The sequence below is a fragment of the Larimichthys crocea genome, chromosome XVII (genome assembly GCF_000972845.2).
Source record: "Larimichthys crocea isolate SSNF chromosome XVII, L_crocea_2.0, whole genome shotgun sequence".
Lineage (NCBI taxonomy): Eukaryota > Metazoa > Chordata > Actinopteri > Sciaenidae > Larimichthys > Larimichthys crocea.
The window spans coordinates 139,789-156,497 of record NC_040027.1 but is presented as its reverse complement, the minus strand read 5'-3'; the positions used below and the strand labels follow the sequence as shown (position 1 = coordinate 156,497).

The 16,709-nt window shown below is 39.0% G+C and overlaps 1 protein-coding gene across 3 annotated transcripts in view; it reads left to right on the top strand.

Annotated features, from left to right (window-relative positions):
• rabgap1l (RAB GTPase activating protein 1-like) overlaps positions 1-16,709 on the top strand; it is a 113,674-nt gene that overhangs the window by 673 nt on the left and 96,292 nt on the right. Inside the window, exons 2-11 of one of the 3 annotated variants that reach the window (XM_027290170.1) lie at positions 4-98; positions 5,320-5,549; positions 5,768-5,915; positions 8,038-8,242; positions 9,513-9,687; positions 10,620-10,777; positions 11,462-11,572; positions 13,314-13,380; positions 13,616-13,718; positions 15,981-16,147. In XM_027290170.1, the coding sequence (XP_027145971.1) occupies positions 5,412-5,549; positions 5,768-5,915; positions 8,038-8,242; positions 9,513-9,687; positions 10,620-10,777; positions 11,462-11,572; positions 13,314-13,380; positions 13,616-13,718; positions 15,981-16,147 (1,272 nt within the window). In that variant the 5' untranslated portion in view covers positions 4-98; positions 5,320-5,411. The remainder of the gene's footprint in view (positions 1-3; positions 99-5,319; positions 5,550-5,767; positions 5,916-8,037; positions 8,243-9,512; positions 9,688-10,619; positions 10,778-11,461; positions 11,573-13,313; positions 13,381-13,615; positions 13,719-15,980; positions 16,148-16,709) is intronic. The other 2 variants (XM_027290169.1, XM_027290171.1) reach the window with 2 other exon arrangements.

Sequence of the window (16,709 nt, the reverse complement as noted above, 5' to 3'; positions counted from 1 at the left end):
CAGGCCTGCAGACAGTGACACTTCACTGCAGTAACTCATGTGAAAATCCACCCAACAACAGAAGAAAGCTGCATTTCATTGAGTTTTGGGCCACTAAGGTATTACACACTGACAACTGTCTCCTCTAGTGGAAATCAGAGCGTTACTATCTGACTGAATGAAGCCACCAGGTGCATTTTTAAAGCTGTGATATTTACACAGTGTCAGAGAGAGCTGACTGGGAGGCTTACAGCTGTAAAAATATAAAGTAACCATACCTGAGTAACATCACTGTCATGGTGTCACAGCATCTGTTCCTCTGTCTGTGTGGATCAGATCCAGGATCTGTCTCTGGATGACTGTGTCACTGCAGTGTCTTTGCTGTCAACATGATGGAGAGACTTAAGAACTATAGGGAAGCATCATCGTGTTTCTGACCTTGAAATGGACCGTGGCTGACCATGACACTTGTCGAACGCACATTACATGAGACATAAACTGGATATCCTGAGACGATATTAAATCATAATTGATCATTTAATCCAGTGGGTGAGAAAGTAACTGAATAATTAAAATGATCACCTTTGTATCCTGCAGAGTTGTCAAATAATAATAATAATTTAAAAAAGTGCCGTGTAAATATTTAAAGTCAGAGTTAGTCTAACACTTTAAGACTAGAGTTACTCCTAAAAAAACAAACAAAAACACTTTAAGACTAGAGTTACTCCTAAAAAAACAAACAAAAACTGTCTATTTTCAAGGTCCAGTAGTCGTTTCACTCTCTCCTTCCTAGTTTGAAGGAGAAACTATGGTGGCCACGATATAATACCACATATAGAGCCGGTGTTTAGTTTGTCTGATCTGGGCTTCTGTAGAAATCTGCTTCAACTCTTTGGCGGTAGACTGTACACGTAAAATAAAAGATCAACAATTCTTATGATCAGATGATGATGCGCTAATCAAAACAAAGTTATGAATGTTATATTCCATTTCTGTAATATTCTGTAAATGGAGCTCCAGAAATCTGACACACTGCACATTTTTAAATAAACTACTGAAACAGATGCCAGTCAACCATTAATCAATATAGAGTTATTTATCCCTTCTAGTGTAAAATTGAACTCCACAATCTTATATGGTTGTGATTTGTCTGTGTGAAGTCTGACATTCTTCATAGAGATTAGTAGTTAATATTTTTCTCATTTTATAAAATGTTTTATTCCTTTTTCAGGCAAAATACCAAAATATTTCTGATTTTATTGCCTCAGATAGGGAAATATTCTGCTTTTTTACTTCTTGGAACAACTTTGGGTGAATGAAATAAGTAGTTTCACACATTTGTCTGTGTCTTGGCTGTGTGGAGTGACATGTAGAAATACTGGTAATAATTTGGTTTCCCAATTAATGGTTGACTGGCATTGTTGTGGCAGTTTGAGCGTGAAAAAATCATTAGCGTTTCCACTAGACCAAAGTGGCCTTTTGTTGTGTTTTTAATGGAGAGTCATGAAGGAGCTACTAATAAGACCATACCGCCAGCCGGACAGCTAACAAGTGTATCAGGAATTAATTAGCCTCCCTTTCATATTAACTCATCAGATTTACAGAAATACATAGTCTATTCATAGTCTTCTATGCAAGCGTTGTGTTGCTGCAGCTGTGTTGTACTTTCTGAAACTATAACCGTGTACTTCAGTTCGAACAGTGTACTTCCTTCACGATGGTCATCAAACATTTGAATATACCATAAACCAACAAAACAGATGTGAGCACATATTTGAATATGAAAATAACTCGAGAACAACCTAACAGGAAGTGATTCAAAAACAGGTGTGATATATCGGAGCAGGTTCCTGCTACAGTCACTATTAAAGCTGGTTTGTCCGTTTCTCCGTGGGGCTGTGTGGAAAGTCACCTGGCTCAGTTCACGTGTTAGGAGAACTGTCTGAGGTTACTTGCAGCACGATGGATGTCTTTGCAAAGATGAGTTTCCAGGAACCTAAAGGTGTACAAGGAAATGATCTCCCAACCCTGTTAGTGCTAATGTCACAACCTAGCCTCGGTATATTTACCCATCCACGTACCAACGACACTATTGTAACACATTGTCAGTAATTACCTGTTTTGTAAACTGTGATTTGATGGCTGCATAGTCGGTGTACAATGGGGGGGATCAGGGACAAAAGACTGCATAAATGATACTTTTCCAAGTAATAGAATCTAGTTGATGGTAGATCGTTTTCTAGCTGCCTAATCCTCACAGTGTTATTATGTTTATACTCATTGAACAGGTCTGTCCAGTGTGCTTATGCCCCGTAATCATTCAGTGAATGGGAGGCAGGAAAGCTGCAGTCAGCAGGTTTGGTATGTCTTAGTTGTGTTGTTTGCAGGAAGGTCAGCAGTTGGTCAGCAAGCAGATGGATTTCGATTTCTGACATGTAGCCATCATTATCTCGAACCAGAAGAGACACCAAGCTGAATGTATTGGCTCTCACCAGCTAAAGAAACAGTGAGAGTCAAAGTCTTCCCAGAACTCCTGTGAAGTCACTAATCGTGCATCTTGTACACAGAGTGATCTATAAAATGTATTAATAGACTCTGAGTTGTTTCAGTTAGCTTTCAAGTTTACTGATCTGATTCCCATGACTGGGATTACTGTATTCATGGTGTCTGTTGACACTAACTGTGACAAAGCAGCAAAGTAAGTCGACCCATAGAAACAAACATGCACACACATACCCTCACAGAAGTAATATGTCTGGTTAGCCCCGGTGCCTGTGGGTGTAGCTCAGCCTCGACTCCACGACTGGCCACTCACAGTTTCCATACAGGCATTGGTTGGGTAGCAAGTTATGCCAACTGTGATTGCACTAGAAGAGCGGGCTAGTAATGACTGGGTGCAAATAAGCTGCCATGTCAACAGTTTGAGTTACAGTCAAAGAGGAAGCGACTATCGAGCCACACAAGGGAAGCAAGAGTGAGACAGGTTAAATGTGTAATATAAATACTGTTGTTTATTTTTAATAACCAGGTTTGAAACGCCAGTAAAATGAGTTAGTTCCTTATTTTCTTCTAACAAACAGCTGAAGTTGAGGCTACCCTCTTCTTACTTAAAATACTGTGTTACATGTTGCTTTTCTTCTCCAGTGTTCTCAAGATTATAGGATGTTCTTAAGTTGCACAGTCAACAACTTTAAGTCATTTTAATTAATAGCCAGTTTGGTCTGGCTACAGTGTGTTTACCAAATGTATAAGATACCAGTCTGACTATAAGAAGAGACATGAGATCCAAACATATTAATTCCCCAACATGCCTTGTCACTGTCTGTGTTTCCTCTCTGGGTTCCTTCTCGTCGCAGCTTCTTCCGTCAATGAATCGGTGGGAGTGTTCGCATTTCTGCTTCACACTGTTCTCGTGTAATTCAATAAGTACGGATGGAGCACATGACCCTGTTGCTTTCTTCATGTATATCTGCATGTTTGTGTAATTTGCAGGGGTTAATACGTGTATGAATGCCTTTTGTATGCGTGTAATCATGTCACTGTGTGTGAATGAATGCCCTGTTCATGCATGTGTGTTAGCTTGTTTGTATGTGTGTCTGTACATGTTTGAATGTGTGCATGGTCCTTCACAGGGGCATTATAAATGCTGTGTGACTCATACCACAGCTGTTCGCTAGCTGTTTGAGATGTAAAGAATATTCAGTGTGTTTGCCTTATTAGCGACCCTGATAAAATGGCCCACTCCCAGTTGCAACGCTGTTGGTACTGTCCTGAATGGAACAAGAAAGTCAGATGAGCTTTATTTGGCATCTTTTAAAAGTTTCATCACATTGAAAATAAAAGTTGTGATTCAATTAAACTATATCTATCAAAGACACAAGGTAAGGTGTTGCATTATGATTCTATCATATCTAGCTATCACATCTAGGGCTGCGGGTAAGGATTATTTTATTATCGTCTTTAAATTATTTTCTGTATTAATCAATCATTTAGTTTATAGACATCACATATGATGTCTTCAGGTCTTTTGTCTTGTCTAACCAACAATCCAAAAACATAAAGATATTCAGAACACAATGACGTGAAATCGAGAAAAGCAACAAATTATCACAATTTAGAAGTACGAATTAACCTCTGGTAATGTTTTTATTAGGTAAAAACAGGGCGTTTTCATTCTATGAAACATTAATTAAACATTACTCTTAAGCTTGCTTGCAGCCAGGTTTTAACTAGCTTAGCATGTAGACACATTTGTTTGTTAGTCCAGCTCATCAGGATAATAACAGCCTGCAGGATGTAACATGTAGAGGCAATGGGCTAATACACATGTGCTGACTTTGTCTGTGCCTGTCTTTTGGTGCTGTACGAGAGATCATATACAGAATCAACAAGAGTAAATAAAAAAACAAAAAAAACAATTAACACTCGACCAACGGGTACAATGGGTTTTGTTAACTTAGTACTAATTGTTACTTGGCTGTTATAGTTCTGATCACTGATATAATAGTTTTGATATAATAATCACAACAATCACAAAACATTGTCCACTGATTATGCGTCCACTGTGGCATTTAGGGAGTATGCCTGTTAATATTTGCTTGGTCACAAATCTGTCAAAATGATGGCAGCAGTGTGTTCAACTGAAACTAACCACTGGTGGGAGAATTCTTCATATCATACTTCTTTAATGCTGAAAAAGTTCTTTATCAAAATCATGTTGAAAATGGAACCATCCAGAAATTCAGCTGCCAGCCTGGGCCTGTCAGACGCTGTGACAGACTGGCAAAGTGATCTGGAAAGACACTAATCACACCCTAAGCACCGAAAACAATTTTAGGAATTGCACAACAGCAGATTTGTGGTAAGGTGTACAAACTGTGCTAATTTCTGGGCTGGTATCATTAACTCAAAGATGACGAGGGACTCGGAATAACTTGGGTCCAGACGTAAAACCCTAAAACGTGGCCAACAAAACCAGGAAGTTGTCCGACAGTGTTTGGTATGTCCTTTCTGTGTCCAAATACCGAATTGGCGTGTTGCTTTGCCTTGCACAGTGACAACACTGCACATGTTGCTCAGCTGTGACCTAATATAACTTGTTTTATTAGTTTAATAAGTCCTAGACAGATGTGTCTACTTTGTTTTTAGAAAGTACTGCCAGTCATCAAAGATAATCTTGTAACTCTCTAATGGAGTAAGTTTCACAGATAAGATTATCCACCACCTCATCTGTTATACAGATGTCTCCAAAGCAAATATTTAGTTATCAGCATGGTGCCTAACATACCAGAAAAAAACCCACCTCTGTAATCTAACGCAATTCATTTGTTGTGCATGCAGGCTGCCTTCCTACAGAGCTGGGCGGACAGAAGAGGGAAGGGGAGAGCTTTAACCCTGGTCTCCCCAGCCGATTCTGAGTAAACGAGCCAGTCATGGATGACCGCTCCTCTCTGGGAAAAGTCAGCAGCTCTACAGAGTCCGTGGCCACCGTCACTAGTGAGGAGTTTGTTCTTGTACAGCCCAGTGCTGCCGGGTCACCACAAGGCTCTGGCGGCAAACCGAGGCTCAAGGTTAGAACCACACATGGACAGACTTTTGCACCTGACTTGAACGGTACAATGTTAAATACCTATTTCCCTATAGCACAAAATGATCCAACAGGAAGCCACTTGAAGTGTGAAATGAAATGTGGATTTCATCGGGTTTTGTTGTATGATTACAACCAAGAAACTATGTTGACAGCAAATTGAAATGCACTTATTTCTTCTCTTTTTCATATCTGCCTCAGATGTCTTTGGACGGGAGTGATCAGCTGGAGAAAGCTATGGAGGAGGTGTTGGATGATGACGATGAGGTGAAGGTGGAGAAGAGTAATGTCGAAAAGATGGAGAAGCACAGCAACCCAGAGCCTCGAGTCCTGGAGCAGCAACCTGCAGGTATAGACTCAGGACTTTTCAGGTCCATTTACAATGAATGTACCTCATTTACTAATATGTGTGTAGAAATGTTGTTAATTTGTACATATTATATATTATAAGATTCATAAATTAAGCGCACCGGATAAATACATTTTCATAGATGTGCATCATGGAGGAAGCGGTGAATCAATCAATCAAACTTTCAAAAAAAAAAAAAGAAATACAATTCAAACTTGAGTCATCTATGCCAAAACAAACCAAAACAAGTATGAAATGAAATAAACAAACAATAAAAGATGTGTAGTTGAGATAAAAATAGGTGAGGGTCAGTTTAATGGTTATTTATTACATTTGGCCAAAGCATTAGTAAATTAACTGTTTTACATATTATTGTCTATCAAAGCCTTTTTCATAAATGTGGTTTTAATATGCTTTGCATTTAGTTAAAAGGTGTGTGTTTATATTTTTTAGGGCACAGTTTAAACACAGATTTGTGCTTAGTGTTTGTGAATGAGGCCCATCGTGCATAAATCTTCCTTCATCTAAGTAAAATATTGAAAGCAGTTGATTTAGTTACTATTTGGCACTGAACACACTACATCTAAACATTTCCCGAATTCTATCAGTATTTTACCCATTAAAACATATTATATGTATATATACTACACGTTTAGTTTATTTATATTTAGGCAAGCTTCACTATCAGCCAGCATGTGGGACAATAAATCGCAACAAATAGAAAACCTGATAGATCAGTTCAGGCAAAACTAAAGGCTCAGGCCAAACTGGAAAAATGTTTCAAACAACAGTGCAGTGTTTTCAAGGCAAGGCTGATATTTAAACTCTTTGACATTGACTTAAGTGCCCTGAGTATCAGCAAGGCCAGGCTGACCCTGGCACTTCAACAAAAATCAGTACAAAAGCAGCATACTAACACTGGTCAACATACTGTTCCACTGGAGCTCACTGGCATGTGCAAGGCATCGACAATCCCAGGGTTCCAATCCCTCTGGGGCCTCTGGTTTCATGTCCCTGTTCAGTCCTGGTCCTGGTTTTAAGGTTAAAAATATCTAGTACCCCCAACTGTACAAACATCAAATTTGCCTGTGCGGAGTGTGATTTCAGCCTCAGCTCTTTAAACACTACACAAAGGTACCTGTCATGCTCAGAATCTGACCAAATAAAGCCCAATGAGCACTTCTGTATGCGTTTTTTAATAAAGTGTAGGCGTGTGACCCTGGCCCCCTTCCTGTAAAGCTCCTCACTTTGAGGTGAAATGAAACAGCTAGTGATACCACGTTTCAAAGAGGAAAGAGCCATGTGCCTGTCTCTTTCTCCCTGGGCCTGCGGTGAAATAATAATGTTGTTAACACCGGAGTCTGTAGCACAAGAAACAGCAAGAAATCAAGGTATATCTAAACTTTAATTCCAAGGAAACAAAGCAGGTTAAAGTTAGGACATTAAAACACATTCACTTGATCTGTCATATCTGCTGTGGGTAGTTCAATCATTAAAATACATAAAAGATAAAATATATTTTTAAATTCAAGGCAGAAAGTTTTACATTAAGACTATGTACATTTATTTGTTTATTTACTTGTAGTTTTTTTATTTTTCACATCCTCAGTGATTAAGTGTTTTTGTAGCACTACTGCTGAGTGAACTTAGAGGAAATGGTTAGCATGGTGTGAAAGAAGTGCCAGTCAGCAGTGGAAGTCCAGCTGCAGCCCTCATTGTTCTGCTTCCTGTTTGCAAAGTGTGAAAGTAACAATGTCAAATGTGATTGTAGAGAAGACCCTGCAACTTCCTTTATGGTTCTCTATCACCTTCTGCTTATCTTTACTTCTTATTTTTTCACTGTTTTATTTTTGTTTATCTATTTTTGTCTCATCTGTTTTTCTCTCCTCTTAAATGCATCAGTCTGTCGTAGAGCTGTTAGACTACAGGATATGAAAATCCAGGAAATTTATTTTTGTTCTTGAGTTATTGAAAGTTATTAAAACAATTATTTCATCATGGTTCAAGTTCACTAGACCACAAAGAAGCAGACATCCATTTAGCTTAGAATGCAGACAGAAACCCACAAGGGCGCGTTTCAACTTTTAAGAAAAATCAACAATATCTTCCTGTCTGTCCACAGAAGCATGTCCAGCACCACCCAGCCCCACAGTGCTAGAGGAGGACAGTGTCCAGTTCAACAAGCTCTCCTACCTGGGCTGCACGTGGGTCAAAGCCCCTCGCAACGAGGCGGAGGCACAGAGGGCCATGGCCACCCTGCGGGCTGAAAGTGCCATCCCCATCCCCATCACCCTGCACGTCCCCTGTGGAACAGATGGCTCTGTCAGGTCAGCCACACATTAAGACATTAAGTCTATGTATGTTGAGACCTGAGTCTGTTAAAATGGCCTATGATGGAAGGAAATTAGATAAGTTTGTTAAGATATTAACATATTTAAAACTACAGATTAGCAGGACGCTAATGGAATTGATTATTAATTATATAATCAGTATGGTCATCACAAAAATCAGGGACAACTGTGTTAGCGGCACATTAAAAAAGATGAACACAGGACATGTCTACAAAGACACCTGCCCTCTACATAACTTCTTGTTTGGTAAAAGGGTTGGCAGGGGCAGCAGTAGCTCAGAGACTTGGCTTGGGAACCGGAGGGTGGCCGGTTCAAGTCCAGCATGGACCAAAATATGGAAGGGGGACTGGTAGCTGGAGAGGTGCCCTTGAGCAAGGCACCGAACCCCCCAACTGCTCGCAGGGCACTCCTCAGGGGGGCTGCCCATCACTCCACCATCTCTCTCCACATTTGCACATCTATGAGCCTTTGTACTGTATGTGTGTTTGGGGCTAAAATGCATGTAAATAAAACTGAGTGAAAACAGAATTTCCCTGTTAATAAAATATCCCTTCCTCTTCTTCTTCTTCTTCTTCTTCTTCTAAACAACTGTACATACAAGATAGGAGATCAATGAATAACTATCACCCCTGATGCCTGTCAGCCAGCAGAGGAAGTGCATTTACAGATGAAGTGCTTATTACATGAGTTGAGAGAAATTTTTCATCACCCTGAATCATGAAATGAAATAGATACACCAGAGGATGTGACATGCTTTTCTTTTTATCTTGCTAAATATGCTGACCATTCTGCTCTGCTAGCTTTACCACTTGGTTGAATATAAAGTTTAATGTAATTTATGTTCACAGTCCAAACCAGTGTTGTGTAAATTCACACGGTACTGCACAAATGCTTTTTGACATTTAAAAAAAACAAAAAAACATTTTTGGTTCTTGTTTTCTTGCTGTACTATTATAAGGGAAACACCATAGACTTTTAATATACAAAACCTATGTTAATTCCAAAGTAATATATAGTATCTGATAGTGATTTTCCAAGTTGACACAGAACATCTCAAAAGTCTTGGGATCTCAGGTCACACATATGTAGCTATAAGGTGATTTAGAAAACTAGTATTGTAGAAACAAAGGTTAGTCTTGAGGCTACCTAGATTCAAATTTTGTATATTTAATCGCTGTTCCAGTGATTGTGATTGAAGACTGGACCAAAGCATCATTTTAACATAAATTAAAATAACTCTCCCCAGGATTGTGGACCAGGCCTCAGGTACTGAGATCGCCTCATTTCCCATCTACAAGGTGTTGTTCTGTGCTCGTGGACAGGAGGGTTCAGTGGAAAGCGATTGTTTCTCCTTCACCGAGAGTTACCGGAGCTCTGAGGACTTCCAGATTCACGTCTTCTCCTGCCACATCAAGGAGGCTGTGAGTTACATTCATGTATTGCATATTATCAACTGCAACTCATCCCCAGATGACTAGTGATGTAAGACTTTATGTTGTGCAATTATACAAAAAAAAAAAAAAATAATAGCAGAGAGCTGAAACAGAATTTTTAAAAGATATGTTGGTTAGAGTGAGTGAGTAACTCATTAAAGTCTTGCATTACACAGAAGATAAGTTAAAAATACAAGGTTGGTGAGAAGAAAGAGAACGAGACACTGCTGTCTGTAGCAGTTAAGTAAAACATGATTCATCTGGTTGCCTTTTTAAAAACATGTCATGTTAAGTAAGCAGTGTTGATACAGATTATTATATATTGCAGTAAAAGCCACTATGACAGTGGAGTGCACAAGATTATCCATCCACTAACAGTAATAAATACAGTACACCTCCATAATCAGTGTGTGTATTTGTCTAGAGTGAATTCATTCTAACTAATCTGAAGAGCAGATATTTCAATATGTGCACTATCTACTGATGTGCGAGTTTGTTGTGTTACTACAGCCCTATAAGTACTGACACTGGTAAACCAGCTGAGGGCACTGTTGTCTTCTATTGTGTTTGATTCCACCATCGTCTGTATTACTATCATTTATTTTCACGCTCTGTTCATTTCTATTTGTGTATTGATTCTATTTACTAATTTCTTTATCTTTTCTGATTGTTCTTATCACAGTCCATTTAGATTTTATTCTTTAACTTCTTCTTTTTTATTATTATTATTATTATTATTATTATTTCCCATCCTCCAAATGACATTTATTTAGTGATGCTTTTATTCAAAGTGACTTACAATTAGTACATGCAACCACGTGGATACAACCCAAGAATCGCAAGAATCATCCAACCATGTCTTTCCTACTTCCTTCCTGTTCTGTCTGTAAAGCTTCTATTTTTTTTCCTTTTCCATCCAGGTCAGTCGTATCCTGTACAGTTTTTCCACAGCCTTTCGGCGTTCTTCTCGGCCTGCAGACATCAGGGACACAGCACTGTCCAGTCCGCCTGACAGCGACCTCTATACCTTCACTGTCACACTGGAGATAAAAGAGGACGATGGCAAGGGCAACTACAGGTACTACAGGTTCCACACCAATCCACACATACACACACATGCAGATACACACACATCAGTTAAATGTCACAGGTGTCTCTGAGTATAATGGATCAATAAATTTGAGTTTATATCTTTGACGAATAATGGTGCTGCAGAATATTATGATCATGTGGCATGCATGTGAATTAAACACATACACACACATGCACACATATAAACGCTGTGTGCTTCTTATCAGATCAGGACTGTTATCACAGAAATGTTGTAGTAGTTGGTGCCGCAGTACTGTTTTATCTGACTGTTATTGTTCATCTGTAAAGAGCATAAAGCTTATCGGCACAGTAAGACAATTCTTCCATTTTCACAAGCCATCATATATCAGGTACTTTGGATAGGTTTTCATTTTCTGTTCTCCTCTGAAATAAAACGGCCCAATAGCTGTTCTGAAAGCACAGCAGATGCCTGTAATATATAATACACTCAGGGGAAGACCTGTCATATTTTATCTTTAACTGGGTTAGTTTAAGGTAAAGAATCTTTTCTGGGAAACAGACTGGCACTAAGACAGCGCAATAATAGAAATTAAGGTAAATTTAAAACTCATTAAAGAACTTCACAGCACAGCAATACACCAAATCAAAATGGAATCGCATCCCTGAGGTTATGTATAACAAGCCCACTCCCTCCTCTTCCTCTCCACAGTCCAGTGCCCAAGGACAGAGATAAGTTCTACTTCAAGCTGCGACAGAGTGTTCAGAAGAAAGTTGTGGTTTCAGTTCAACAAATGTGCAACAAGGAGCTGGGCATTGAAAGGTGAGGGTAATTTTAAAAGAAACGATGCACATCGAGGTCCTCGCAACCCTTTAATGGTGTGTCTTTGTTGGCGTTTGTTGTTATTATTATTTATATTATTATAATTATTTATCTATTTATACTGCATCTATTCACCACATTTTCAGGAGGGATTTAATCTTATCTACTCTATAGTTTAGGTTTACCCCCGTTAATCTCGCACTTGGCTTTCAAAGGTTTGGAATTGCAGGCCTTCAGATGTCTCTATCCTTTCTTCCACTAAGCCTTTTTCTTACCATTCTTTTAAAAGAGGTATCGCATTTTAACTATCTTGTTGCTGTGCCTCCAGAGTTCATCAGGTCCACCAGGACAAATGAGCTAAAAAAAGGAGGTAATGATACAGAGCCTAAAAATACTGCTCTAAAAATGTATGCACAGCACACACAATCTATATAGCCTTGCTATAAACATATATGTTATAGTACATACTACGATGGCTTTCCAGGTGAAATCATCAGACTGTTTGAAATGACTCATGATTTCACAGGGACAGAGCACTCTGTGGTCAAAATATTGCAGGAAGAAAGCAGTAAGAACAACAAAAATAAATAAAATGAGTCAAGACAGCCAAACAGAGCATAATAAAAATAACACCCCGACAGAAGAATACTGGTGAACTAATCACTTTCGACTTCCTGCAATCACTCTCATTTTTATGTGTTAACGTGCTCTAGCACGGCAGCAGCACCAAAGAACTAGGTCATCTTCGTCACTCCTCCTTTTCTTCTTTACTCCCTCACCTCCTGTTCTTATCAGAGCTAGACAGACACCTGCCTTCTCCTTTATTTTTAGTGTCAGTGGAAACCCCTATTGTGTTCAGAACTGATCTTTTCTGATGGGTTCAATGTTTGACAACACTGTATTTTATTAATACTCATTTGGTTTTAATCATGAGTTGTGTGGATGCAATACGTTAATGCTCTGCATTAAGCCTTTTATTAGGCTGCTTTCTATCCTGCTTACAAATGTAATGCATTTCTGAGGGCTTCCCATGCTGTCTTCATAGTACCTTCAACCTAAAGCTGAAGGGACTTTATGATAACAAGTAATTGTGTTGGATTGGTAGGATGAATTGGAAATGGGCGCATCTCTGGAGAAGGCTCTGTTGTCCCATCCAGTGTTGTGTGTTGTCCGCTGCTTGGTCTTTAGTGGTAGAGACAGGAGGTTGTCCCACAGCTATTACTCCTCTGATGCAGGAGCAGGAAACAACATAGACTATATTGTTCAATATATATTGGATGGAGAAATTTATGGACTTACTGCTTCAGCCACAAGAATGTGATTATAAGACCTCGATACTGTTTTTTTTCCTCTTGCTTTTTAACTTCTTGTGTGTCTATGCTGTCCTCTTAACACAACCTGTCCAAGTCTTCTCCAAGCCTGTCAGCCAGGCGTGGTAGGGAGAGCTGGGTGTTTTATCACCTTGAAAGGCCTAAGACATACTAGGCTAGGCATTTTTTGAACTGCAAGATGATATATTTGAGTTGTTCAAATTGACAGTGTGTCATAATACTTCCGAAATGTCACTTTTTTTTTTTAAGGTATTAAAGTTACAGTGTTCACGATTAGCCAGTTGGACAGTTGGGTTGTTTCCATATTCCTGACTATTTTGACTTACTCTGCTGAAGAAGGCAGACTGTACCTCTGCTGTGGAATTAGTGATTATTGATTTGTTATTTTACCTCCTGTGTCTTCCTTCTAGGTGCTTTGGGATGCTGCTGAGTCCAGGACAGAAAGTGTGCAACAGCGACATGCATCTGCTTGACATGGTGAGCAGAACTCGCTATAGCCTTATCAAATAACATACCAGCCTTTTATTTTATTCATTCAGTAATTTAGCGTATCTAGAATTAACAGACCTGCAGATTAATAATCTTTTAACCCACTTATTATTGGCCAAATACTGTAATTTTTCCAAAAACCTTAAAAGTGTTGCACTGTATAGTATATGAAAAGACCGAAGATTTTCACAAGCACATAAGCCCTGCATTGTTACCCACACAGGAATCAATGGGGAAGAGCTCTGATGGGAAGGCCTATGTGATCACAGGAACATGGAACCCCAACATGCCGGCCTTTCAACCATTGAATGAAGACACACCTAAAGGTGAGGCGAGTTAATGTCCCCCTAACTGTCAAGTCACACAGATTACAACTTCAGCTGTATGTCACTGAGCAAAGCTAACAACTTTTAAGCTTTAAATGTACAAGTTAGAAGTTACAACCAAGCCTGATTCTGTCTGTATATTGTTTTGATGCTGCTTTGAAAATGTATTTCCTCACTAATACTAGTGGACATAGGACTTTTTGCTGCATTGACTGTATGATCTGTGTCAATTGAAATATATATACACACACACACACACACACACACACACACACACACACACACACACACACACACATACAATGTAGAAATTATTTCCATACATTATTGTCACAAATGTGATGTGGGACTGCACTAAGCTCAAGGTTACGTCTAGGAATTATGCAGCGCTTGCATTGGAGTTTGGATGTTATAATTGCCTTCATCCATTCTCTAGCGTAACACAGCCCCGTACCTGGCCTTGTGACCCATTACTTGTCAAAGCTCTGCATGTTTTTGCACACTGAAGCAGAAACACATTGTGTCACAGAGCTGCAGACACTCAGTCTTGTGAGAAATAGAAGTAAAAGCAGCATTTTGTGGAAATTATTCTTCTGCAGCTCACTCTGCAGTCCTGTCTAGCTTTCTTATAGCTATGCAGTTCTGATACACTTTGCTCCTTTTATTGGTTCATTATTTTGCATGATGAGGCTCATCATAACACAAGTTGATAATATAGGTCATGATGGAAATGAGTCTGGGCTCATTCACACTGTCCGTTTTTCTCATGACATGTACTGTATGTGCTGTTGGATTGGAAACATTGAGCACATGAAATACTGGAATATGCAGGATTGTTCTATTGCACACAATTAATATATTGTATAATATATTGATTAATCAGGAATATATAAAATACAATTACTACCTGAAATGTATGTGAGTTTATAAACTGGAGTTGATTTGTCATTATAATCCTGAGAGAGATCACTCTTTATTGTCTTTGTCTATGTGTTCAGACTGGATCCCACCAGTGTATCCAGGCAGAGAGCTTGCCTCACTAAATCCATTACAGCTAACAAATTAGACTACTTGGCAGCTTGCTGACCTGAAGGCTCTGAGAGTTTGAAGGTGGAAGGCAGATCTGTCAAAGCAGTCTGCCTCATGGACTCCCCAGAGGTAGACTGGCAGTATAAAGCACAGACTAGCTTCAACACACACACACACAGAACATAGAAGTCAGAGATGCTCAGAAGCAGTTAATAGTTGTGACACGTACTTTGTAAAATGACACTTATAGTTGAATTATTTATAAAAGAGAAATGGCATTTTAAAGTTAGATTTAAAGCAAAGAATTAAGTATTTGAAAGTGATTTGAATTTCAAATATTATCATGAATATTATTGCGATGTGGAAGTGGTGGTGATTTTTTTCGAAGTGGAGGTTTTAAAACCAGTCACTGTCCCTCTGGAAACACTGGTTAGGGTCAGGTAAGTTTTGTTAAGTATTTTCTTGCCAAGCAATGCCAGCATTTTCCTCCAACCTCCATACTGTGAAATAACTTCTCCAGTGCCACTGTCTATGTTCTGTTCTATGTTTATTCCTACTTTGTAATTGGACTATCCTCTGAACAGGAGCACTATATTGTAAGCTAGTTTTAGGCTCACATATATTCTTGTTCATGTTGTATAAACTAAAACCTCCACTATATCTAGCAGAACCTTTTCACCTAACAAATCTACTGTAGACTTCAGTTGTGATGTTAGAGACATTAGTGTCAAGTCCTTATCCACTAGGGGGGGTGGCATCCCCACAGGATACATGCTGTGTGGATTTCCTGCCTCCTGGTAAAAACCAATCACATAAATACCAAAATCTCTTCAGTTTACAGTTACATTGACAGATTTCTAAATAATTCATTCATCCAAGTAAAGATTGTTTAACCAGATCTGAGTATTTTTTGAAAAAAAGAAAGAAGGAAAAGCACATGAATAAAGGGTTTTACCATTTTTGCCATTTGTGTTTGGTCCAGACTTACTGGTGTGTATCAGCTTTTCACTGGTGGGCAATTCATAGCCTGGTTACACTTTGAATACTCTGAAAGCTGCAGTGCCCGTAGAGCTGTTTATGACCAACATTTTTAACTGTATAGACGATAGATAAATGGCCTTCAGTGACTGATCAGTGTTCTCCGTCACATATATCGATTCTTATTATGTCTTACATAATACCTTTACAGTAACCCCCCCCTTTTTTTGTCTTTTTTTTCTCGCCTTGCTCCAGATAAGCAGGTCTATATTACAGTTGCAGCAGACCTTGTAGTCACCGAGGTGGTGGAGCCAGTCCGCTTCCTGCTGGAAACTCTGGTCAGGGTATATCCATCAAACGAACGCTTCTGGTACTTCAGCCGCAAGACCTTCAGTGAGACCTTCTACCTCAGACTCAGACAGGTATTTCTACTGCAACTATTCCAACCCTCATAGAACCTGCACCCATATTCATACTTTACATACTAACTATGAATTAGCTAACAGTGATTAACTAACCAGAACTAATTAACTATGCATTAAATTAAGTAGTGGATATTATCACCCCCTCTGTAATTACTTGACAGGAGTTTGACTGATATTTTTGATTGTGAAAATTATTTATCTATAACTAAGGAAGTAACACCTTTTGATATTATTTGTCAGTGTGTATATAACATGATATGATGATTTATCATGATTTACCAAAAGCATACCCACCCATGGTCCTTACTGTAATAAGAATAGTAAAAAGTTAACTGTAAAACTGTAAGGACATACATAAATGCAAGGAGTCTGAGTAGAGACTTCTGGCACAGAATGGTGTCAGCTATAGTACTTTCGCAAGGTTATTTAAGTCAAAGAAGTTTACTCATATAGCCCAATATTGCGTGTCTCAAAAGGCTTTACAGCCCAAAAACGGCAACATTTCCCAACTCACCGAAAAGTGGAACAATGGATGGACAGCTTAGAGGAATGGAGTGGA